Source organism: Temnothorax longispinosus, chromosome 6 (genome assembly GCF_030848805.1).
Source record: "Temnothorax longispinosus isolate EJ_2023e chromosome 6, Tlon_JGU_v1, whole genome shotgun sequence".
Classification (NCBI taxonomy): domain Eukaryota; kingdom Metazoa; phylum Arthropoda; class Insecta; order Hymenoptera; family Formicidae; genus Temnothorax; species Temnothorax longispinosus.
This window is the reverse complement of record NC_092363.1, coordinates 17,452,266-17,479,181: the sequence shown is the minus strand read 5'-3', so window position 1 is coordinate 17,479,181 and position 26,916 is coordinate 17,452,266. Positions and strand designations below refer to the sequence as shown.

At 38.6% G+C, this 26,916-nt stretch overlaps 1 protein-coding gene across 5 annotated transcripts in view; it reads left to right on the top strand.

Annotated features, from left to right (window-relative positions):
* Wake (wide awake) overlaps positions 1–26,916 on the top strand; it is an 83,522-nt gene that overhangs the window by 44,078 nt on the left and 12,528 nt on the right. For 3 of the 5 annotated variants that reach the window (XM_071780380.1, XM_071780381.1, XM_071780379.1), the window contains one exon: positions 251–498. In XM_071780380.1, the coding sequence (XP_071636481.1) occupies positions 251–498 (248 nt within the window). Of the gene's footprint in view, positions 1–250; positions 499–17,962; positions 22,229–24,719; positions 26,252–26,916 lie in introns of those variants that run through there. The other 2 variants (XR_011732380.1, XM_071780378.1) reach the window with 2 other exon arrangements.

The following is a 26,916-nucleotide window of genomic DNA, read 5'->3' as shown; positions in this document are numbered from 1 at the left end:
GAGCTCGCTTTTTTTTATTACGGATTACGAATTTTTCACGTAAAACGTGATAAATTAACTGAATACCCCCAAAATTGCAGGCCGATAGAAAACGCGTAAAAAAGAGGTCTTTAGTAATCTATATATTTATCGCAGATGTAGAAGGCACAAATATTTTGTGAAGGAGAAAGCCCATTAAATAACGTATATTTCTTTTTATTACAACTTCCGTATTATTTCGTACTATTAATCGGATGATATCAATTGACAGACGAGACTACAGCACGTCCTGTCTGCCAAGGAGCAGTTCAATCGACAGCATGGCTGAATGGGGATTGACAGGGATAGGAACTGCCGGTGTAAACAGCGGCGTGAGTGCCGGCAGTAGTTACGGCCTATTTGTCGAGCATCCACCACCGAGAAGAAGTCCAAGCCCGCTGTTGGGAGCGAGAAACGATAGACTGAGCATAGTTTCACCCAACATCGGCAGAAGGGTGAAAGGACACAGGGCGGTTGTAGGTAAGTTCATTACATCATTAAGAAAATGTACCGATAAAATATTTTACGATAAAGACCGCGATCGAGGGAAAGATCGGCGGTAGATTTATGCATTTGAGATAAACGTTCTTTTTCTTCTCGCCTTAAATTGTAAGGTTTCTAATTATATAAAATAAAAAAAACGAAAATTAACGCAAAGGTTAATTGATTAATTGAACGAGTGCTCAGTCAAAGGAGAATGGAGGATGTAATTTTATGTAAATCATTAACCGAGACGTGGCACGATTTTATGCCAGGAGCTGCAATGTCTGCGAAATTAGTACGACAGTTCACTCAAGCACGTAATATACAGAAACGCTCGATATATTTACTTCTCACTATGAATTTAGGTATAACGGTTGATGGCGACTGCTGAGAGAACCTTGCTCATTTGAAGAAAGCAGTAATAAATTTATTTGCGAGCAGCGACTCAAAAGGCATTAATATTCGCTTTAATGTGCCGTTACGAACGGATAATAACGTCTTAAAAACGTAAAATTTTACGGAGAGAAGAAATTGTAATTATAAAAGTACAGATAAAATAAAATTTCTCTTTGCGCGTTAATTAACGAAGAATCTTATTTTTATAAGATTTTCTATTAGAGAGTTTTGCATCGCTTTGCACGCGAAACTCGCGCTTCAGCAGATTTAAATGATTGATTAATCAATATCCGCGCGGAGTTCACAACTTCCGCGGTTAATCGAGTTCAAGCAAATCGTCATCGCTTGTAATTTAATATATGGTCAAAGTTACAGCTTCCCAATAACCGTCCGTAGTAACGACGAAAGTTGTAAATTTCAATTATCTGCCGGCTGATTGCAGTGTTTCACATGTATCAATTAATACACGTGTATCAATTAATACACACTTATCATAGCAAATATCAGTTACTTGCATTTTCTACACATATACATGCAATATTATAGCCAACAATATTTGTTGAGAAACACGCGTGTGCGTGTGAATGGCCTGAAAATGTTCTATAAAATACAAGGAACGGTTGCAAAAGCGTAATATAGACTTTACGACATATCGTCAAAGGGACAAAAGATATTTTATGACATCGTAAGCATCACTTTTTTAATACTTGTCTATAAAAGCGACTATGCAATATGGATTAAATACAGCTACGTCTGCTGCGGAAGGAAGGAAAGCTTGACCCGTTTAACGATCTCTACTTGCAAACTTCCGGATTTTGATTTATCTTTTCGTTTTTTTTATTGCCAGTGATATGTGGCCCATCGCGGCATCATGTTTTTGAATGTCCCGTCAATATTAAAATTTATTCCTTTATAAAATAAAGTGAAAACGAGCGGTAATAAAATAGCATGTTCTTCTTTATGTCGGTGTCAAATATTCAATCTTTCTCTTTTTTTTTCGGAGGAACAATACTGTCTGGTACTGGTTTAACGAGACAAGTTCGCCTATAACTACTATTTATGATAAAAGTGTTTCACGACACCGTTCCGCTCGAGGGATAAGCCCCGTGATAGAAAGTTTCCAGTTGCCGGGGACCGTTGTGGCTTGAAGTTAAATTGCAAGAACGACCTCGTTATCGGGATTCTGAATACTCATACGGATAGTATCTGTTATGTTTACCACATTCATAATTACCTCGACGAATTGCCATTTTGAAGAGAACGTTAAACTATAAGATGAGTAAAATAGAAAATGTTAAATCCGATAAAACATCTGCAGTCTTTCGTTAGCAAGTATCTGCGTATAAATTTATGTTCCGTAATAGGGTAATACGATAAATAACATTAAAATAACTTTTTTGTAATAACCTTTCTTTATGTCTGCAATTGTAATTATGTTATCAGATTATAATTATATTTATTTTTATATTCACGACTTTATAATCTCAAGTTTCTCAGAATTATAACGTGATTAAGCATGAAATTAGAATAATATCAAGAATAATTGTAAGTATGTTATTAGGACTTTCAACTTTCAAAAGGAATTTGTTATGAAAGTTAATCAGATTCTCGTGATCAAATATTGGGTTTATTACACCGCAGGAAGATTGTAAATTAAGCCATCAGAGATTACGACCAATCTATCGAATATTAGATCTGCTATTGTATTCGTCAATTTTAGGATTGAATTCATATTCTGAAAAACTACTAACAAACTTTTAGAAAAAAATTTAGTTTTTACATTCACCATACTGTCTTCACTATTTTAAATACATTACTTTTGTATAAAATTTGAATTCAATAACCTGAATAATCCTTATATTGAATAAATAACTAAAAAATATAAATTGTTTTTAATTTTCGATATTTTAATTATAATTTTCCATAAAGTAAACAGATATAATATTTAATTATGAAAATCTTACATTAATTTTATTCTTTACAATAAATTATTTTAGGGGAGAGATAAAATCTTAAAAAAGAATATACGTTTTTTTTAGTTTTAAATGAAATAAAACTTTTCCAATACGTATCACGTGTCACAAATATAGCGCGGTAAAGTGTGTTAAAATATTCTCTTGTTATACTAATTTTAATCTCAATTTGATCAAAATTCAAATAGAACATTTTTGGAACCGGAATTGTATTCAGCATCAAATTCTCTTGATAAAATATTGAAAATAATTTCTCTCTTGTGTTTGAAAAAAGGTTATTTTTTATTTTATATTTTATTTGACTATGTTATTTCCACGAATTCGCCTGGATCTCTTTCGCAATAATATTGTATATGAAATTGAGCGTGATAAATTGTTCAGGATATCGAGATACGCCTATAGCAATTTCAATCAATTTCAATGATACTTGTCGAGGAATATGATAATATCCGGATTAACTTGCATTTATAATTATATGCTATGTATATGTTGTCCTGTGCACATGGACTGTACGAATGAAATGAACAATAAACACTACAATTTTGTTTTCCACAGTCCATTTTAGGTGATCTATACATTTCAGAATTCAGGATAGAATTTTATTTATAATTGTATATACTATGCATTTAGATATATATAAGTGTATTTTAATTTTTTAATATGTATTTTACATATGTGAGTGTATTTCTGATTCTTCAAATGTTTTTCGTGTTATGTACGATACATAAAGTCATAAAAAGTGTTCTATTCTGAATTCTAACGTAAAGTGCACATTATCTAAAGCGGATTTAAACAAATCTCTTGTCAGTCAGACACTACTCCAAAAGGAGTTTTACGTTCGTTACAGAAAATCTCGTAATTTTGAACTAAATCCTGAAATTCCTGAATTTTCATAAGATCGCGCACCAATGCTTTAACCCTTTAATTCTCAAATTATTTAATATAGCTATAAGAAATAATTGTATTTCTGTGCATATTACATAACAAGTAAACAATTCGAAAAAATTTTTATATTTTGAAAATGTTTGAATACTTCTTTATATATTATGTAAATCATTGCTGTGTATAATAATTTAACAATGCGTGTATTAATTTGCCATGTGTGCATTAATTTGCATTCCAAAGTTATTGAATATACATAATAAAAACGATTTCGATCAGTAAATCCACTTAAAATATTTCGACGAAAATATATATTTTCCACACTCTCATTGTGTTTATAACTCTTATCACCGAACTGCAACGGCGTAGCACACAAGTGAAAGATACCTTAATTATTTTACTGAGAAGTTTTTAAATATACATGCACCACATATATGCTGTCTACATAAATCTCAAGTCTATATAGTCACATATAGTCTGTATAAAACTAGAAGAAGCTAATATACATATTCTCGCAGGTATTAAAATATAGATGCGGTAATATTTTATTCTATAATTCTAAATACGTAGCTATCCTACGGTTGTAGCGGGAAATAGTCGTTTTAATAACTTTCCGTGCGTGAACGGTATTACATCCAGTAAGCTTATCCGGTAGAAGTTGGAAGCAGCCTGCGGAATGGTGATCCCTATTACAGTTTCGCGCAACGGCGGTGCTCGGTTGCGCCTGGAAGCGTCGAAACCGGAAACCGTGTACACCTGAGGCGAGACGGACAATGTTACCTGGTATCTGAACCAGACAGGTCGCGCTCCTCAGCCAATCGTCTCCCGCGCTTTGTTTACGTCCTTCTGGTCTGGCCTGGACGAAGGAAGGCAGAGGCGGTCGCCGCCATCGCGAGTCGCAGGTCTGAGCGACCTGTGCAGTCCGCGGCGATCGCTTCTGCGCACTCGGAGGCTCTCCTGCCAAGAGAAACGGTGAACGCGATGGTGAACAAAGAAGGCCAGTTGTCACGCGTGTTGACAGGCTCCACGCGTGTTTCCACGCGCGATCGCATCTCAGTTCCTTTGAATCGCGATTGAAAGTCAGCCGGCGGCAGCGATCGGTCCTAGATCCAGCCATTTTCTTCAACAATTATCTCTTCCCCTGCAATTTCCTCGTAGTTTTGTAATTTATTAAATAATTACAATCATCAATGGAGACAGAGAATGAAACAAATGTTCTCACGGCAGCCGACGATAACTGAGTGAAATCGTTCTTGAAAAGCCAGTTGTTCCGTGCTCGATTGAAGTGAGTGAAACGAGAAGCGATTAACGAGAAAGCGATTTTGTTAATGATTAAAGAGTTCAATGGTGACACGTGAGAAATGTAACGACAGATAATAAAAGAAGATGGACAGAATTTAAAGAAGTGCGTATGTGACATTTGTCAAATCTTTCGGCCTTGGAGTGCTCCTTGGATGGAGTGGAAAGCGGAATCGAACGAGTTTTAACGCCCACAGAATTCGTTCGCCGATATCGTTCGTTGAATTCTCGATCGTGGGGCGATCGTAGGGCGACATGATGGGTTTCGAGGAGCACCGGGTTCCTCGTGAGGCTCATCCACGACGGAGCCGCGCCGTCGCCCGATGAAAATCGCACGAGGGGGCAAGGAGGGCATCGAAAGGGAGAGCCGCGCGGAGAGGTGGAGGACCTCGCGGGCCGCAGATCAACGAATGCATCGGGAATCGTCGCGCGGTGTAAACCGGTTTCTACATTCGGTGCAACGACGTGCAACGGCGCCGCCGCCGGTGAGTTTTAACGAGGAGACCTCGAGACGAGACGAATGGCCCGCCCGCCGCCGCGCCGCGCCGCGCCGCACCGCACCGCGCCGGTCGATCCGATTACTCGGCGAATTGCGAGCGGTAGTTTTGGCGAGGGGGGACGATGATCGAATTACACCGATAGACCGCTCCGAGGCCGCGTCAATCGCCTCCGAGTACTCCGAGACCGTCTCGAGGATCTCGGAGCGATGATGCCGCGCTAACTGGCACAGCTAATGCTTTCTAAGAAGGCTTTATTACACGTATTACGTAAATGACCTTGCGCATGCAGCATAATTTATCCCACTTTTAAAAAAGCGCGTAAGAGGCTTATTATTGTCGCTTTTCCACGATCGATTAGGGTCTCTGATTTTGCTTACTTCTGCGAAAATAGCTCAGTCAGCGCATAGAACGTGTATTTTGACAGCTGTCAAGTTGTTATTCCGTGCGTTACGGACAAATTTTAAAATATGTCAAAAAATACTAAATAAATTTAAAAGAAAATAATTTTTAATTTTAATTTTAAATTTAATTTTAAATTTTTAATGAATTAAAAATCACACGCATATGAGATTTTTAATTTATTTCTATGCATGCGACATAAAAAAGTTCACAGTTGCGATGAAGGAAAAATTCAAAATTTTACATGTTATTTTGAAAACAAGAATATGTTTGTATATCAATTATTTTATCTTGTTATTTTATACATAAAAACATTAATACACATTCACACGTAATGTTAGAGAATTAATGATGTATTTTTTGTAATGTTTTAGTCCACTCTTAAAAAAGCCATGAGAGATTTAGCCTGCGTTCGTTTATTCACATTGGGAGCTATTGGGAAAATAAAATCAAAATACCTACACGTTACGTGTATTATATATTTTATTTTCCCAATAGCTCCCAATGTTAATAAACAAACATAGGCCATTGTTGTCGCTTTTCCGCGATGCCGATTGGTTCTCTCACTATTTATGAATAAAAAAATAATAGTTAAATATTAAAGGTAAATAGCGCGCCCGTAGCGCGCCTCTGTGATATCTAGTATAAACAAAAGTCGTCCCTCTTGACGGGTACTTAATTTTCAATAAGGGTTCGAAGATGGAAGATACAGATGTCTCGTTTCTCGCTGCGTTATTTATCAGAATCGCGTAATATCGAGATATGAATGGCCTATCCGAAGGATCATAACTTCCAATCGATTACGCAAGACACATCGTACGTCCCTAGAGACGATTTGCTTTCACTTTCGTGGAGAGGGTCCGTTCTCCCGTGAACATTACTTCGACTCCGGCTAAAAGTAGAAGACAGATGTTGGCGATTTGGCCCGTCGCTGGTTTCCCGAACGTGCCGCGGCGTCACGGAAGAATTTAAACAGACTCCGTACGACGAGCTCAAAGTAAACTAAAGAAAGTGATTGGGTACAACGTGTTGATACGCGAGCCGAGTGAAAGCAAACGCGTATAAGTAATTGGCAAAAATTATAGATAAGCTGTAGGCTATTCGAATCTTTCGTGACATAATGAAGTGAATGAATCGACGTATCTTATATTGACGGCCAGTTGCCTCGTCACTGTTTGACTTATTTTCTCTACACCTGACTTCTTGATAATTCATGTAAAATGAATGTACTCAATCACTCTATATTTTATGACTTACAACATTTTCTCTAGAAATGAAATCATAGAAGTGAATTAAATTAATTAATACAGAATTATTTACTTTTAATAACGTTTGAACTAGCGTATTATTTATGACGTAATAATTAATAATTCCGATGTGGCAATGACGTATCACCGATTTAATTAACAATGAGAAATATCCTTGAATTTAATTTAATTAAATCAGTAATGTTATGTATCCGTGTTATCATTTATTACTTAAAAATTAATTTTGAAGCCGGCATTAAATATCGTAGTCGTTACAATGTTCAACCAGTTTTACAATGGCATTTGTTTTCCATTAAAGTTAAGCTTCTTCTAAGAAAAAGGAACAGAAAGGGTGAGAAAGTGTCTATATGTGCGTGTATATAACTAGCTAGAAAGGGAGAAGGGAAGAGAGAAAAAGGATGCCTTTCCGGCATCAACTTCTTGATGAAAACAGCAATTACCGTCAAGTTATGAGACTTAATATTATGCATCGATTGCACAAACTACATCCATAAGATCGGATTATGTAAATGTATTGAACGTGACCATCGGAGAATCACGATCGGAAGTGACAGGCGGAAATGAGATTCTGCCAGAATTTCCTTGAAATTAGTTTTTTCCTCACCTGACCTAAATTAAATTATACGAACTACCGCGAGGCATACCCCACAGTTGCAATTTTCATAAATATACTTTCTTCGGTTTCTTCCCATATTTTTAATTAAGTCTTTAATTAAATTCCTTTCTAGTAATACCGATTTGAAAGGTGTCTTGAAGACGTCTACGTGAAATGTCGTATTTTTTAATAATTTTTCTTACTACGAAACCTTACGTAACGCTCTCCAAATTTCATGCTTATAAATGGACGCTTTCTCACTACTTTTTACCCGCCCCCGTCTCTCCTTCTCCCATAAATTTACGTCGCGTAGCCCTATTTTAAGTGAGTCGGGTTGGATTATTCAGAATCCGAGAACGATCTGTATGCATGGCGGGCCTTCTTCATTCCGCACTGTCAGCAATGCGAGACAAGGAGGAATAATAAAAAGGGTAAAGAACCAACAATCTCTTTTCCCGACCCGTGCCAACGTCGCGGTATTTTATAGTTCTCGCCATATAGTTCAACCAGATTTCCGAAACGGTCTTATTCCTAATTACGCCTCTGGGCTCCGTTTCTATCGCGCCAAGTTTCTTAATTATCTACTCGCGTAGAGCGTCACGTACGAGCGATCCAAACGAGCTCTTACGAAAGGACGAGTTTAGGATACTAGGGAATCACACACAGAGAGAGAGGGATCCCCGATTGTTCCACCCGTTCGTGATTGTCCTACTTCCGTTCTTTTCAAATTTTGCATCGAGTTACGAGCACTCGGAAAGTTTCCGTTACGAGTTCGTTCGCTGTTCACCCTTCTGCCCGCCGTACTGTGTGAGAAAAACATTCCGGAAAAGGGCGGCACCTGCAATGCAAGTACGGATGCAACGGGTGTCCTGATAATTCCGTATATCTTCGAATAGCAGGGAAGGAGAGCGATAGGTGCTTACGATAATTTTTGCTTCTAATTGATGTGAAAAAAAAAAGATTGCAAAATCAAAATTAGATCTATGAAAGAGAAACGCGAGAATGAGTTTTTTATTATACACAGTGTATAAACTATAAAACTACGTAGGAAGTAAGTGGGTTTTGTTGTACTTGCAGTTTTTTTTATTAAGCCCGAGGAAACTTCTACGGAGAGTGCGATAATAAAAGTGGTATGTGTTACCAAATAATAATATGTAATTTGCTCCTACGCCATTATTTTTATATCGCTGATATAAAAGTTTCTAATAAAACTCCAACATAAATGAGTAATTATTCTTGCGAAGACATTTCAGAATTAAATACATGTAAATTACACAAAACTTGCAAATATAGAATAGACGGTTTTAACAATAATGGTTATAAATCAGTAACCGATGAACTTCTATCATTTTTTTCCAGTAATTGTACAAAGTAAAATTAGTTTTTAATTGGATTTTTTACTTTCTCTAATAAAAAATTAATATTGCAATGCAATTTCGATAAAATCAGAGGATTTGATGAACAGGAAATCAAAACGGGAAATTAAAATCAAACAACACAAAGGGTACTGGAGTTGGTATTAAATATTGGTATTTGTCTTTCTTACTTTGCTTTATTTTTATCTATATATTATCTATATCTCAAAGTACTTTTAAAATATTATACAGCCCTTTGAAACCGCATAAGATCGTATTTATTTAATTTCCCACATATTTTCATTTCACCGCATTTATTTCAATTTAAAAACGGAGGAATCGTTTGCCGAAAAAGTAACCGAGAAATAAAGCATAATTTTGTAAAAATATTTTACTATCGTAAGGATCGATACTTCAAGTCGACTGTTCGAAAATGATATTACGTTACACAAAGTTCCAAAATGTAAACGTTTCAGACCCGACGTTTTGCGTATGCAAATAGAAACCTGCCAAGCTCGTAATACGCCCCTGAGTCTAACGAAATTCGAACTCACCTGCCCCGATGTCATGCACGGATGCTTAACAGCACACCACATCTGTTACGAACCTTCCTTTCAGTCCGTGTCCTTCCTCCACGTCGTGAGGACCTTTTGCGTGAGAAGTAGCGTATTCTTGTAAGAAACGCGTCTTACGATCTTACGATCAAGTTTGACAAATTCTACGCGCGAGTTTTAAAAGTCTTTAAATCGATTCCGCGATCGGAAAGCTCCAAAGCCGGTTACTTGCACTTTTAACGAAGAAAGAAAAATTGTTGCAAAACCGCAATGCGACGTTAATTTGACAAATCCGACGTGGGAAATATCACCTCGCGTGGTTAATCGATGTCGATACATTTTCCTTTGACAAGATTCCCTAGCTGATGGAAAAGCTCCACCTCATTTTTGCGGCTTTCCATGACGCTTTCCAGTGTCTCCAACGCGGCGCAACGTGAAATTGCATCGCTCTGCACTGCAAATCGATAACGAAATTACATTCCGCTTCGTTAAAGGCGAAGTCACTTTCAATCGAACGTGATAAAGTCGCGATCGGACGGCGCATCAGTTTGATTCGGTATGAAAATACGTACAATAGCGATGCGGAGCATCGTAATAACCTTTATGTGATCGCAATGATTCAAAGTGTGACTTTTATTACCTGTGCAACGTGATTTTCATGTATAAAACTATATAATTACGATAGTTTGCGCGACATAACGAGCAATTTAACTGGCATTGTCGACGAACTTTCAGTGGTCAGTGCGTTAAAATCGCATCATCGTAATTTCCGTCTATTGTTATCGTGAATCCGACGTCGACAATAGCGCGAAACGGATTAACGATAAAAGAACGTTTGTGGATTCCATAGTTTATTCATTAACAGGAGAGAAGTTAAATAATTTAGCTCGCCGATGCGCGCAATGGTACATGAACTGCTCCAGTTTCAAACTGTTATCGCCGAATGGGCGTTCCTCTCTCTCTCTCACCGGGGGATGTAAAAATGCCGAGCGACCGGACCCACGAATTGGATTTTGAGTGAAGTTTTACAAGGTAAACGAAATGGAAAATGCCGATCCACGCAATTTTCGAGCTAACATTTATTTTATTTAATCGTAAAATATTCTGATTTTTATTTCATCAAACGTGTCTTCAGCGGTATCAGTATCACATCACGCACGTACATGTACGTACACACACGTCGGCGTTATCGATCCATCTTATATAAAAAAAATACCTGCGGGGCGGCTAAATTGACAAGTGTGAAATCGATATTAAATAAAAAAAGAGCTTAGGATAGATGTTGGGGAAAGCTGCGGTGATGTTTCCGTGATTGAAATTTAAACGCGTTGTACCCAGGAGAAAATATATGAAGACAAATAGGATGTTGCACGCAGGCAACAAAATAACTAGTTCCCTTTTTCGCGGTGTTACGGTGCTTACTTGTCTCCGATGCAATTAGTCGTGCCAAATCCAATTATCAATTTGTCTCAATCAGGCGCGAAGCGACATCAACCCTCCTCCAATCGACCGAGACTATCTATTTAGCAGATTTTCATTGAAATTAGTGTTCAAGCTCGAAAAATTTTCAAAGCGCATCCTGTCGAAAGGCATTCGTGAAAAGGACTCGACGCGCTCATTAATAACGCACTAACGGAAATTAATTAACAACTGTATTTTACAACAGGGAATATACGTTGACATTTTCTTTTAAGTAACGCTGCATTAATATTAATATCTTTTAAAATGTAATAACAAGCGACGCATATAAATTAACATGATATATATATTTGCCAGGCATCTTTTTTGCATTGCATAAATGACGCGCTTTAATACGCGAAACCCATGTGAACACATCAAGCAGATTTGCTTTTGTTTGCTATATCATTATGCCAGATTTTAAAACTGATGATAAATCCACCTCGGCTTAACGTTTGAAAATTATCACCGGATAAAGCGAAACGTGCGTTCGTGAAATGTCAGCGGTCGCAAAAATGGATCACGAAGTACGGTGACAAATTGCAACGTACAACTGATAACGCAAAGCGTTATTAAATTATAAAGCGCGAGTATCAAGTGATGCGTTAAACCACGTGCCGTTCCGCGCATCTCTATATGATTGATTTTTACACGAGTCCGAAGTATCTTACAGATTACAGAGTTTCAATAGCCGGCGTTTTATAAACAACACACGCTGCGCCGTCCGATAAATTACAACAAATTTAACGCGTTTAGGTAAAATTTTCAGCTGTCTTGGTGACGAAAATGCGACCGATCAGGATTGTCCCGATAAAATTCCCGGCAATAATTTAAAACTCGATAATCGCGATCAACGGTCACGCCTCCACATTTATTTTCTCAATTTTGCGATGCGTCACTCGTTGTAGCTGACAGATCAAGCCGGCAGCGTTGGATTCAGTATAGGATCTAATGTCTATGCCCCGACACGTGCGCGCGACACATATCAGACCTTTTACACAGGACAGAACAACAGTCGATATACACGCGATGCAGCTCTGAGCGACACGCGAAACTGCGGCAATCTCTACGTGATAAATGCATCGTATACCGGGTTAGAACAATAGCAAATTTGATGACTATGCACGGGGAATATTATTGTCTTATAAATTGCATATAAAGACAGATACCCTTTTACAATATTTTGTCGTAAACGCTAGAGTGCAGCAGCATTATAACAAGGTTTATTACTATGGAAATTGACAGTTAATTACACTTTCACCGTTGCATTAGTAAACGTAGCAAAACTCACACATACATAACGCACGTACGTTGTAAAAAGTTATATAGGTATTTTGAATTTAATTAAAGTTATATATGAAACCTTATAATATATGTAACAGTGGTATAATTAATTAATTTTTTGTCTCGTCGAGAAAATTACTACATTGATATTGCAATTTTTCCCAGAAATATAATAAATTGCGCAACTTATCTTACATATAAAAGCAGCTGCATTTCGTAAAATGTCATTCTTGTTAGCGTGGAATTTAATTGTTTGTTTTAAATTATATATTGAAACATTTTAAAAATTATGATAATTCTTTTGTAAAATAAAAAACTTACATATTTTTGAATAAAAATATTGTAAACGTATTGTAAACGTTCATCATAATGTCAGTATATTTCAGGATAATGAAAATTTTATTATAATTCTTATTGCAATAATTCTTATTACAATATTACTCTCTGTACAAAATGTTATATTATACTCTTTCTGATAAACTTTGATGTAATAATTTATCTATGGAATGTATTGATAAACGCGTAATTTTATTGGCATTCTTTGTGTAATTAAAACTTTGTAAGAATTCAGCTGTCGCGCATGCACAAGTTAATTTAATTCAAGCAACAATTTTTATTTCTTGAAAATATTGATAACGTAAACGATAATATTTCGACAGGTCATGGTTTAATTCAATGCATATAAACACTCCAGCAAAACGCGAAGTAAACACGTTGTAATTTATATATTAATGAATACTTTATACACTTCTACATAACGTTTATTAATGTTCATGTGAACGGCAATAACCAAATGCACGCGCGTGGAAGGCAAAACTTTGAAATTCAGCAGATCGATACGATTCACACCTGATAATAATAATAATAATAAAATTGTCATGCCCGCTTGTTAACAATCGCGCGTAATGAATATTCGCGGGCCATTTCGCGAGCAGATTTATCATTTTCGAGTAATCTCGACACATTTGATGCCGTCCATTAATTCGATATTAAATCGCGATATTAAACCAGCGCCCGGCATTATGTTAAAATGACAAAATTTGTGAATTGTTGCTGCATCGCTAAACTGATTAAGATGCAAAAATGCATCAGACATCAGACTAATTTTAAAACTCTGCGAAAGATGATCTATCACGTAATTTATCTGCAAATATATAAAGATTGCATTCGTCATTGTGCGAGTGAATTCGACAGAAGTTTGAAGATGAGATTCACGGCACGGTCGTTTTCCATGGAATTCCAAATGAGAGAGAAGCGCCAGCGTATTTTACAGTGAAAAACCATTGATGCAGTCAGCGGCAACGACTGTATAATGCAGACATAACGATGGCGGCGTAAGAAGCATTGGCGATGAACTTCGCGAGAGAGAAAATGCATTATCCTCTCATCTTCTTCTCTCGAGAAATCTTCCTCCGCCGCTCCTTACCTTCCTAGCGATTCCTGTATATCCCCCGGGAGCGAGCATCGTCCACTTTCATAGAACGCATTCTACTCCCGAGATCTTTTTTCGTTAAAGGGATTGTTCCAATTTGTCGTATAAATTTTTCCAGATAATATTTTGGTTGAAAAAATATATCGGTGACACACAAACTGATTTTCCAGATTAGGAACGCTTTCATTATTTCGATCGAGTACGAAACTGATTCCATTCGTATAAGAGTAATGCAATTTGATTAGAATGAAATAAAGATTATAAGATTATACACTAAAGACACTTTTAAACTATCTATAATTCGTACCAAAATTCAGAATAGAAATATATTTATAACTTTATGTGTGTCCAGTAATACGGAAAGTATCTGGGCGAATCAGAATAAAATATTTAAATACACACATGTATCAAAATGTATGCTACATAAAATTGTACATGGAATTTTATTCTGAAATTGGACGCGAATTATATTTCGTCTAAAAAAGGCCTCAATAGTCTATACTGTGTTCTGATAAAATTGAACTTTTAAATCTAATTATTAGCTTCGAAAAAGTTTATTCTTTTATTATCATTCTTAGTATTAGCATAGCTTGTTAGTATTAAGCACAGCATATAACCAGAATTGTCGGTGAAATGTTATGCAAACATGTGATGTGGATTATATTCACGAATATTTGAAAAGTACTTTTCAAATATTTTTCAAATGTTTGATGTATGTATAATACATTTTCCATATCAGTTGATCTGAGACCGAATGTCACAGAGTAGAAACTTTTATGAAACACATTTCTCTGTAAAAACTTCTGGAAACATGATTTTTTAGAAAATTGGAAAGTATATATTATAACAGAACTGATTAAACTTGTAAAACCGCTATATCAAACAGACGCAAAGTACTATTTCGAATAATTAACACGATAGCTTTTTTTTACGACGGCGGTCTTTATATTTCTTATAACTTACATCTCGTTTTAAAAATGATTTAAAAGCAACTAGCAGTACACGTGTAATTATTACCGTCTGTATCGAAATACTGTATCGTAAAGCGCCACGAGCGCAAATAAAATATCGAAATTTCTGCACGATACGACGCAAAAAAACGCGAGTAATTTAAATACACAATATACAGAACTGACTCCCACGTTCCACTAAAAATTATTAGATATCCTTTTCTGCTGGTACGTGGCGTTAAATAATCGCATATGGTTTTTTTTATATTCCCGTAACGATTGGAATTTTAACGATTAATATAATTGAATTTTCTCATAATTCGCATTTGCGCGCGGATTTTGCTACTCATTATTATATATGTTAAGTAATGATACTAATGATATAGCTGCAGATTATGGATATAACTGCGATATTACATGCTGTTGGCAGTAAAGTGAGAACTTTTTTCTCACAGAACGCAGTATACGTACTCGCCTGCGCGTGTGCGCGTAATATTCTCGCTGAGAATGCAGTTTATGATTATGAACCTCGTAGTATCGCAGTTACGATGTTAATTGCACCCCCACTGTTAATTGCACGCGGATTATCTTCTGCATTGAACGATGCGCCAGTTCTCCAGAACGAGAACTGTGCTTCTTGTTAAAAATTTTGCAACTGGGTCGAAAACAGTCGTAAATGGGTACAGCTGTCGCACGCGCTGTTTTCGAAGAAGTTTGCTCTGCAAACCGTTCTCAAACTCACAACGCACGTCAAAATCGTTTCTCTTTACCAAACGAATGTGAAAGTATACTTTTCTACGCTAGAATTTCTGTGACTGTTTGGCGAATAGAATTCAGTGTGTTACATAATTTCAGTAGGGTAGGTATACATCGGTATTTTCTTTAAACGCTTGGAAATGTGTAACGCGAGCCGATTGATATATAGAGCTTTTTACTTCATTTTATTTTCTGAAGTTATCGATATGTCTCGGGGAGAAATAGCACAATCATTCTTCATACGCGTAAAAATAACGACCTGCTTCCCAGAGCCGTGGGGAACGATTGCTGAAATTTACATATCTGGCCTGAAAACTCCCCGGAGAATCTGAAACTTGCGAATGTGGAGTGTCTCGGGTTTCAAAGTCCATTAAAGTGACAAAGAATGTCAGTATCTGTGTGCGAAATTAATTAATTCTGTAATTACTCGGTCTCAGGTCATTCATGGCTTTCCCAATGCGCGTAAAGTTATTTTAATTTATTTAAATATTATTCGATTCTTCAGACGCACTCAATCAATGACCAATTGGCTTTACAGAGCATTTCGCGAATAGTAAATAGAACGGAGTTTCGTTGATTTCTTTTCGATACAATTTATAAATATTCAAGTGAGTGCAATATGTTCCAAATGAATAAAACGAAATATATCGATTATTCGTTCGAAATCTGTTCGTTGTAACGCCTCTCCTATTGCGGTAGTTTTCAGTTACGTCAAGTAATTAACATGCTCCATCAATTCTCCAAATAATCGCCAATGCAAATTCAGGAAATTGGTGCAGCCGTCGCTTTAAACGGATTTCACTGCAGCGCTAATCGAATTACTTTATCTTGCTACGGCAGAGACACGGCGTGTATTACGCATTTAATATCTATCGCTTCAACTATTTGTTGAAAATCACGCGCGATTCCACGCGACATTCCATCTCCGTGCGAATTGTCAGTGGATAAAGTCAGCCCCCTCGAATTCGCGCATTCCTCTCGCTGCTTCTCACCTCGTCGGACGCGCATATGTATGATGACTTTTTAATGCACCCTCCAACAAAACGTGCGCGTCCTTGCGCACTTCCAATTTCCTGACAGTGCCGTATATATCTCAATGTCAGTTGGAAATGGATTCCGCGGGGTAGCGCATCCGTTCCGCATCACCGCATACGCTGCGTTCACGTGGTGTACCGCGCCGTCATATTTTCCGTCTAATATCGCACAGACGTGCAACGTGTACCTATATAGTTACGTCTCATTGACGACAGACAATACGTTCCACCCCGATCGATTATACGCTTTGATGAACGATTCTCGAGACGCCATAGAGACGCAAGTACGCAGGAAGCGTTTCTCCGAGCTGACAATGGTGTTTCTACAAATCATGGATGTTAATCACACTATAATTAGGATATACGTGTTATAAATAGATAACTTATTGATCTCCTATGAAGTTAAAACGAACTTTTGCTTATCATAATACAAAAAAACACACAAAAATAGACAATTATATAATTCACAAAAATACATAATAAATTTTGATCTAAACTTAAATCTACGCCTACTTTTTTTTTTATCTATACACATACACACGCGCACGCGCGCCTCTCTCACCTAGGTATCCTGTTTATCTTTCTAAACCCTATCACAATACAAAAGGTACAGGCAATAGGAACAGGGAATAAGGCAGGCAACAGAAATAACCCCATTTCAACTTATAATAAAACTGAAAAACTGTGATTGGTCAGGTACAGGCAATAGAGAATAGAAATACAACGTGTAGGAAATTCTGTTCCTATTGCCTATTTCATATTCCATTGCGTTGATACACAGTTTTTGGTAAGTTGAAATATGGTTATTTCTGTACGAATAAACCGGGCTAACTAAGAACCAGCGCGGTAAATGATGCGCGAAAGATTTTTATTTAAATTTTTATTTGACATACCTATTTTCCTACCCCTTTGACTGCGTGCCGACTAGATTTGTCAGACCTGAGGTGTAGGGGGGGGGGGGAGATTTTACTACTCCAATCGGAGTTGTGTTTCAAGTCTGACAAATCTAGTCGGCACGCAGTCAAATGTTGAAAAATATGTAAAATAAAAATATAAATAAAAAACTTTCGCGCATCATTTACCACGCTGGTTTTTAGTTAGCCCAGTTTATTCGTACGGACTTTCCATTGAAATCTATACTTCAAAATTTAAATCACGGTGGTTATTTCTGTTGCGTGGCTTATTCCCTGTTCCTATTGTCTGGTACCTTTGTATTGTGTGATAGGCTTAATGATAAATTTCTTCATTCTTTCATGCCTCCTCGATTTTCACACATGCTATGTGTAAATCTTTAATTGAGTGAACACTCCAACTAAATAATTTTTGAAAACACATCATTAGCAGGAAATTATGGAAAATTATTGCACAATGTTGTAAAATATAAAATCAATATTTAATCGTTTACATTCCCTTTTTAATATAATCACACAGCACACAATAATCGATCGAATGCAGATGCATACATAATCGTGCGTGAAGCAACAAAATGTCAAATATTTGCCCAAAATATATCTATACATTTATATTTATTATACGTTTTAATAAAGCGCAAATTTCAAATTTATTTACGTAATTTGTATTTATGTTAATAAGATTTCCAAACATTTAGCTTTAACGAAAACGGTGCGCTCAATTCATTTTAACTAATCACATTATAGATATTTCGAGAAAATATATATCTTGGCAAGAGAAAAATTGATTAATCGTAAGAAATGGTCAATCTTACACAATCCGAATGCAATAAGTGGACAAACGATAAGCTACAGCTTCCTCGTTCTCGCTTATTTCCTTTTGTGACGCAGTGACGGCCGCATAATTAACAAATGAGGACAAAATCCTCGAGGCTAAAGTACTCGCCCATAGCTAAGCTCATTTTATCGTAGCGCTTTTCAAAAAACTTCACGACAGGTTTAAACTAATTTATGAATTTTTCGCAACGAACGGCCTTTTTCTTCTTTGCTCTGCAAAGAGAATATTAAAAAAAATATTTCAGTGATATCTATATTTAACGAATAATGAAGTTTTGAAATTTTTTTCGGGAAGGCCATGATCCACTGTCTAAACTTTTTCCGCCCGAACTTTCAATTGGCCACTCAAAAGTTCTCCTATATACAAAACGAACGAGTTGCCGGACCGTAACGGCGCGTTTAACCGATGCGGGCTACGTCCGTAACAGCGCTGTCGACCACGCCGTTATGTTTAACGGATCGATGAATTTTTCGTTAATACACCCTCGCTTGCGAATTTTACTCGAATTTTTATTTCTCGCGCGGCGAAACTCTTTATCGGTAATAAAAGCACGCGTAGGCGCTGAGAAACCGAAACCGAACTACACGACGAGATCAAGGTGATCTCGTCATAAAAGGACGTTATAATGTCTGATACAACTATAACGCGGCGAGAGGAATTAGATCTCTCGAAGCCCGCGGTTTACCACATTTCCAGCAAACTGCTTATCTGTATCCGTGCATTACTGCGTCACTACGAAACAAACATTATTTAATCACGGAGGATTCGTATTGGGCATATTGCGGACCGATGAGCATATTGCGAGACATCTTGAGACTGCCTGAACAGAAATCCGCTCATTCTTTATGAAACATAATGAGGATCCGCGAGATCCGCGATATCAGAGTTCCGTGAATGCATCTCCCATCTAAACGGTAGATATGAAATAAAAGTGTTTCGTGGCTCGCGTCGTTACGACTCGTTCCATGCGAACAAAACACGAAGCATTGTTATCGCATTCTCCCAGAGTAGAAATTAAATTCTCGCAGAACAATCGCCAAACTTCCTGGGAAAGTTTCGCCCCGCGGTTTCTAATGAACTTTTCGATGTTTCTCGCTTTTTCAACGGTCCGCCTTATCATTAACAAACTGAAGGTATACAGTAACCTGTAACTTTATACTGTAAATTAAGCATAAATCTACTTCTAGGAACATAATATGATGCTTCACTAAGGTTCATTAAGCGAGAAGCTATAAATGTTATTATTTATGTTCAAACTTTGCGTTAAATTAATGCAAATTTCGGCGCTAACAACGCTGCTTATTCGCGATATATATGGAGAAAGTGTGTCAACTATTTTAGCTCAAAGATGGCTTTTTTTCGGTGAGTTAAAGACGGAACAAAGATTCAAAGAAGCCCTCAAGCACGCTCGCAGTCTAAACCGCCACTTGAATAGCTACACGCACCGTAATGAGATCTGCTCCGGAAGGTCGGATTTCCGGTGCCTTTTACGCCACGCGATAAACAGCGCAACCTTTCGCCGAGGTAATCGCAGCGATTTCCGTCAAATCGCCTTTTCACGCGCTACAGCTATCCTCGCTAAGAGACTGGCGGACGTGGAGCGCCAGACCGATCTAGTTTCGCATGAAAATGCAAATGGTCAGGTCTCTTATCCGTATATGGCTAATAAATGCAGCACGTCGTCATTGGACCTAATGGTAAAAAAAAAAAGAATGGAAAAGTAAAGAGAGGGCTCACGGAATGAAATTTAATGGGGTCGCGCGCGCTAAATGACATTTTCATGTCATTACAAAAGGGCGACGTATTTTTGACATTACGCCAAAGGAATTCTGTCGTTCGGTACGGCACGTTGATAATTCTATCGGTTAATCTCAGATTGCGCCGAGAAATTCTCGACTGACGGCGGGCGCAGAGGCGTTGTCTAACCGGCTGTTTAATTACGCAGACAGATTCAAACGGGCAGGAAAAGAGATACGCTTTCGTGCGCGTATGTGTGTGATTCCGTGTTTGAGCGTGATTAGCATTCAGCGTGCTCGATTTGCCGTAACAATCTCGAAATTTTCGGCGTAAATGTACAATTTATTTAGCACGCGCCAAATAACGGCGGATCGTTATCCAATGCAGGCGAACGTATTATTTAATGATAATTGCGATAATTATTGATAATTAGTATAACGAAACACAGTTATTACATAATCTCAATGGAAATGTTGGCATATCCACCGAATTTATTTATTAGCTGCGTATGTAAGCAACATTATATATGTATGCGTTTTTAAAGTCTGGTAACAAGCTTGTCGAAATGTCATATAATACATGTATTAATAAATCGTATCAAAGAAATTTAACGAGGCAAAATTCAGTGCATATTAGACATAATTTCATCGCTCTAATTAAACGTTGACGTCAACCTGAACAAGCATTGAGGTAATACGAATAAAATTAGAACGGAAAAGTTACCTCACGCGGTCTCACATGGCTTTGCCAAAATCCATGTTATTCTCACATGCCGCGACGCACAATCTATTTTCATTTTCTTCTAAATCAAATGGCGACAGTTGGAATTAAGCGAGAGACTTGAAAATTACTAATTTGCACGTTAATTAAATGCAACTAATTATAATGCAACTAATTATGTAGTTTAGCAGCTTAACGTTATTAAACTGAAATAAAGTTATTAACGTTAGTTAATTAATGTAAACAGCTTTATCCCAGTAATAGCTGTCCAACGATCATTTTAAGAGTTTAATAACTAAATTAAGACACAGCTTAATAATTGAATTAAATGAGCAACTTTCAGAATATTAAACGTTTCGCTCTTCGTATTGAGAGAAGCCATTCATTTTGTCCGTTTCCGTGCTATAAACTATCCGTCTGTCTGGCTTAATCAGACAAGGCAGACAAGTTGACTCGTGCGAGGCCGGTCGTCAGTGCCGAAAGACTGGGCAATCTCTCTCCGGAGCTACGCAACGTGGCCATTCGTTACTGGAGGGGGGCCCAGACGCGGCAGCTGTTTGCTCGCCGTGGAACGGATCGGGGGGTCGCTCTGGCATGTGTACCCCTTCAGTAATGCCGCATCGCTGGTGTTCGCAGCTCGCGCGAGCGACGCTGCGCGAGTTCGTGACATGTCGTGACGATTTTTGTGAGTGAAGGTCGCGGATCGTGCGAAAAAGAAAGGCAACCGTCGAGAGAAACCGTTTCGAGGGATAAGTGCCGCACATCGTCGGGGCCCGTGGGACGACTTCCCCACGCTGTGGAAATCAGCCCCTCCATGCCGGCAGATTCCGGAGTAAAGCAGCAACGGCTGGAAAAAGTGCGCGCGCACATGACGCCTTTCGAAGCTGTAGACCAGTCCGTCGGTAAATCGCTAAAAATCGATCTCGGTCCTGTGCGCGACACTTCGTCACGTGTCGAACGTTTAACAGTTCGATCGTGTGTCAGATTGGAAAAAAAAATTCGGCGGCTTTTTGTCTCTCCGGAGTAACGTGCCTGTGATGACGATGGAAAAATGTCGAGCGACATCGCAGATCAATAGTGAAAGAATTTCCAAATGATGGATCGATAGCGGAGGATACATATAGTGATCAAGAATTTAGTGATTAGTAGCAATTTAAAAAAGTTTAAAAAGGCATATCGTGCATCTATGTTATACACATAATATTCAAATTATGAATATTTGTGCGGAAGCGACGTATCGTCAGGACGATTGGACGAAAGTCGCGAGGACTCTAATGGGCAAACGGCATCCGAGGGACAACGCCATCCTCATCACGAAATGTGACTCTCGCGATGTCACGCTTAAGAATGGGTCCAGCCGCATGGAATTCGTTCTGTGATAGTCAGGTAGCCTGCGTGCCGATGCATATATGCGTGGCAACTTTTCTCCTCGGAAAGCACGACGAGGGGTGCCCTAGCGGGGGGACGTTTGCTTTGATCCCGATCGGCTTGCCGGTGACGGTATTCGAGCGGCAAACGGTGAACGGACGCATGTATGTACGTCCTTGCAGGGCTAGCCTCGCAACCGCGTGAGAGCATTGCATAACCATAAACGACACGTTTGCCGATATACTGTTCGCGAGAATCTCAGGGGCTCCACGACGGCGATTGTTGCTTAAGATTTTACCCGCGATGGCGACGTTAGATTACAACATTGCGTCTGTACGACTCCTCCGTATGACATTTACACGGACTTTTCTCACAAACAGAAGGGTTCTTAACAAATAGAAGTGCCTCTAGAGTGTGTGATATTATCTCTAAAAGCTTCCTGCAACTTTCTATGTATGAGACAAATTTTTATCACTATGAATTTAAACGTTAAAAAACAAATTTTTATCACTGTGAATTTAAACGTTAAAAAACAAATTTTTATCACTGTGAATTTAAACGTTAAAAAACGGTAACGTTTGTTGTCTAGCTCTCTGGCCGAATACAGAATACAAAAAAATAGTACGTTATAAAGTTATTTCATTAAAAAAAACGAAAGTGTGTAAAGGACAAATAAAAATTGACAAAGCCAAATATCATTAACAAAAGCAGAGAAATTTATATTATATTTCGAATAAAAAGAAGCAAAAACCGCGCATACAGATAGTTGCATAGTTGTAGAATAGAATCGAAACGAAAATATTTAAAACTTAATATCCTGTAACGCAAAAATGGTAACTCGGTTATAGCGTATATCTTCTTGAACGTAAGGAAGTGGCGTCAAAGAACCGTGACTCCTCATTACAGGAAGTAGATTGTCGTCTATCAGGACAGAGACCGATAACGAGGACAACGCTCTGAAGGGGTAAACAACCGTCCGTAACAAAGTAGGAAAATGAGTTAGGACTTACTCGCGAATCGTTCCGCTTTTAAGAGGCGGACTCGGAGTTGACGTCTTCTATAAAGAGATCGATGCATCGTGATAACAACCGTGTGACTTACGCGGAAGTACGGGAGAAGACGAATGAGAAGGAAAGGAAAATAGGAAAAAGAGACACACTGTCAGGATGATTAATGCGACGTCCGTTGAAAGAAGAACGTCCAAGCCGCGGAAGTTCTTTCCCGTCCTTTCCTTATCCGATTTTTTTTTCTCGAATTACGCGCTTATAGATGTTCTTTTAATTTGAAATATTGATTGGTTATTGGAGAGTCAAAGAATCTGCTGCCTCAGATCGAGATTATCTGACAATTCACATTTGGTTCCGGATTATAATTACCCTATTAACATCCCAGTCGATCTGTAATTCCCTCGTTAGCTTCTAATGAGCTCCAATCTGGACTGCCAGAGAGCGGCCAATTTTTGCCCCTTCCAATCGATTAGAGAAGGCTCGAACATCCACGCTTTCGCGAGAAACAGGCTGGCACGAGCCGTGGAAGAATATTTTAGTCAATCATCACTCTGTGAATAACACGCTGATGAATTTTTCAGTCGGAGAAAGCCGAGCTCGCGATACGACGTGGAGCGGCGTATAAAAATCTGGAGTAAAACGCTTGAAAATTATTACATTTATCCGATACGAACGCGATCGCGTCTCGACATGAATGATTCTTTATTCGAATCTCCGATATCGTATCGATTTTTTTCTTCTGATACAGATATCGATATCAAACATCACTATCCTCTTGAAATGTAGGTTCGAGGAGTTGCGAAAAGTTGAACTCGTGCTTAATTTCTCTGGCGTATTCATTGCTGGGAACAATCGCTGTATTGTATGTTCGATGCTGGTTAAGCCAGCACTGCCAGCAGCGATCTTGTCATTGATCTTGGTGCACCTACACTTCGCTGTCATCAAGATCTTAACGACTAACGGACGACAGCAATAAATTTGATTGGTCCGGTAAATTGTCCGAGGAGGAAGAGGCCTTGTTCCGTCCACTTCTTCGTAATGGCCAATTGTCGCGTGGCGGAATCGAGCGAGTACGTGGCCCTAAGTAAACAATAAAATCGTTTCAGAAACGACAGTCACGTAGCGACCACGTCTCGTCGTTTCATCGCAACACTCGTGATGCTAATCCCCTTTCATTGCTAACCGCTCTTTCGCTTCTCCCTAGCGTTTATTCGTGTAAATATTTATCAGTTTCATCGCAAACGGGACAAGCCGGCGAAAATATTCTATCAGTCAGAGCTCGAAAACTCGGCACGTTGTGAATTAATTCACAGACTAATCGCATTAATATAATCACGTTTTAGGAGCTTCGGAGGAATAATCTCCGAAGCTTATGTACTGTATATAATATATTGTAACGCGTATAATTCCCTCCTCGTCGTGCAATCCGAGAGAAAAATGTGCCGTTACGTTAGAGACAGTATAGGATCAAGCAAATGACGGTATCGATGATCTTTTTGCAGCTACCCAGCCAAAGAATTACTTTACGAGAAATTTACGGGGAATCGCAAATGTCGAAGCTTTAGCCTACCAAAGAGGAGCAGTAACGTGCCTTATTGCCGACAGCAATAACACATGTTATCAATAATTTATAAAACGAGCGATATGCGAAAAATGATTTCATCGCATTGAGAACATTCAGACGTATCGAAACTCTCAAAGGGATCGGATATCTCGATAGGACATTGGAACCGTATATCAAGCGAATCCGTCGACCGTATATCGAACGATCCCCAGATGAAATTTCGCAAATCCGCCTCATCTAGCCCGAAGATGGAACTTCTCTCGAGGCGTTCCACGGGCGGCAGGATGTCGACTTTGAAGAGGTCGAGGTCCTTCCGAGCGTCTGTGAAACTGATGTCGAAGATACGCAATCATGCGAACCTGCGATTGACCGCCGGCTTCGATCTCTCGTCCGTCTCGAAGGATCTCACCGTCAAGAAAGGGTGTGATCTCCCTGTTGTTGAGGAATCTCAGGACGGTGAGAAGCCCACGAGTCCGCGAAAAAATGTCAAGGATATGAATTCTCGCGACAAAATCGGCGGCGAGGCATTTCCGAGTCCTCGAAAGACCTCGGTATCGGATCGCGATGTCGATCCGCGGGAAATCACTAAGGATCTGAAGAATAAGCTGTCTCTGACTGACAGGCTAATGGGCAAGGGTCGCAAGGACGTGGAGAGAGCCTCGACAAAGGACGAAGGGATGAAATCACCGAAAGTCAGTCACATTTTTCGCAGGAGACACAGTACGGAGAGCTCGCAGGAAGACACTCGAGATAAGAAATGTAGCGATAAACGTGCGTCCTGCGAGACGGACACGAGTCGACCGAGCAAACATGTATCCTATGAGAACCCCACGTTTGTGCTGGACAGTTCCTTGGACTCCTCCGTGTCGAGCTTCCTCTTTGAAGTCGAAGAGGAGGAGGAGGAGGAAGAACAACGGCAGAAACAAGACGCCGAAAATGAGCGTGCTACGTCATCCAAGCGTGATGTCTTGACCATCGTCGTGGATCCCCACAAAGCCTCGGCTAATCGTAAAACAAACTACGAGCGAGACAAGGACGTGGGTGAGGAATATCTCGAGAACGGAGAGTCACGAAACGCATTTCGTCCCAGATGTGAGACCGTTCCTTTGAGTCGTCCTTGCGATACGAGGAACGAGCATTCGAACGTTGTAAACAGAAATCGAAGGACGACTGAGTCCTTCGGCGAATTTGATCGCTCGAGGATTAAATTTTATTGCAAGATACACGAGACGGAGAGAAAAAACGCAATGATCTGCCTGCAGAATCAGAAAATTCACGACAGCGTCAAGACATGTTCTTCGAAGTCCTGTAAAATCAGAACGGTCGACAATATCGCCAACTTTTGGACAAGCAGACGTGGCAATAGCTTTCGAAATAAAATGACGACCGGTAGGAAAAGAGACGCGAAGGAGACGAAGGATTACGAGCGGCTCGGTCAGGAGCGAGTTTTCATGCCATCGTCAGGATCAAGTACGCTGGATCAATAAGTTTTCCAATTAGTCAGCGGCGCGCCAGATGCAATTAAGCACTTCGTAGGAAGTTATTTCAAGTTTCCGCGGCAAAATATCGGTTTAGCACTTTTTTTTACGGCGATGAAAAAAAAAGAGGTCCAAATCCTATCTGATAAAATAACGCATTTAACTTTAATTGCCACGTTTTCACGCTGAAAAAATTAATAATTATCGAGGAGAGATAGAAAAAGAAAGTATGTTTAACATGAAATAAAACGGTGAAGCATTAACATTCTAGAACATCGCTGACACGTGGGAAAAATTTCTAGTCGTGAAAGTGGAGTAAAACGTATGAGTCGATTGTAATATATAATGAGTAGAATAATTCAAGAAAGAAATAATGCAGGAAATATCTCTTTTTCATTTCTAAAATCGTTGCTTTTTCTATGGCAAACACTTGAGACTTCATTACTCGTTCTACATTTACTTAAAAAATTATACCGACTAAAATAAATAATTAATATTATAGCATCGTTATAAAAGACATATATATTTCCTCGATGTGAAAATCGTGAACTTAATAAATTACACGGATTTATCTTTCTCGAAGTATACATCAATTTCCTCTCGATTCCCTCAAAATTCTTTCGTTTTACGTTATGTATTTACCGCTTATTTCGTAAT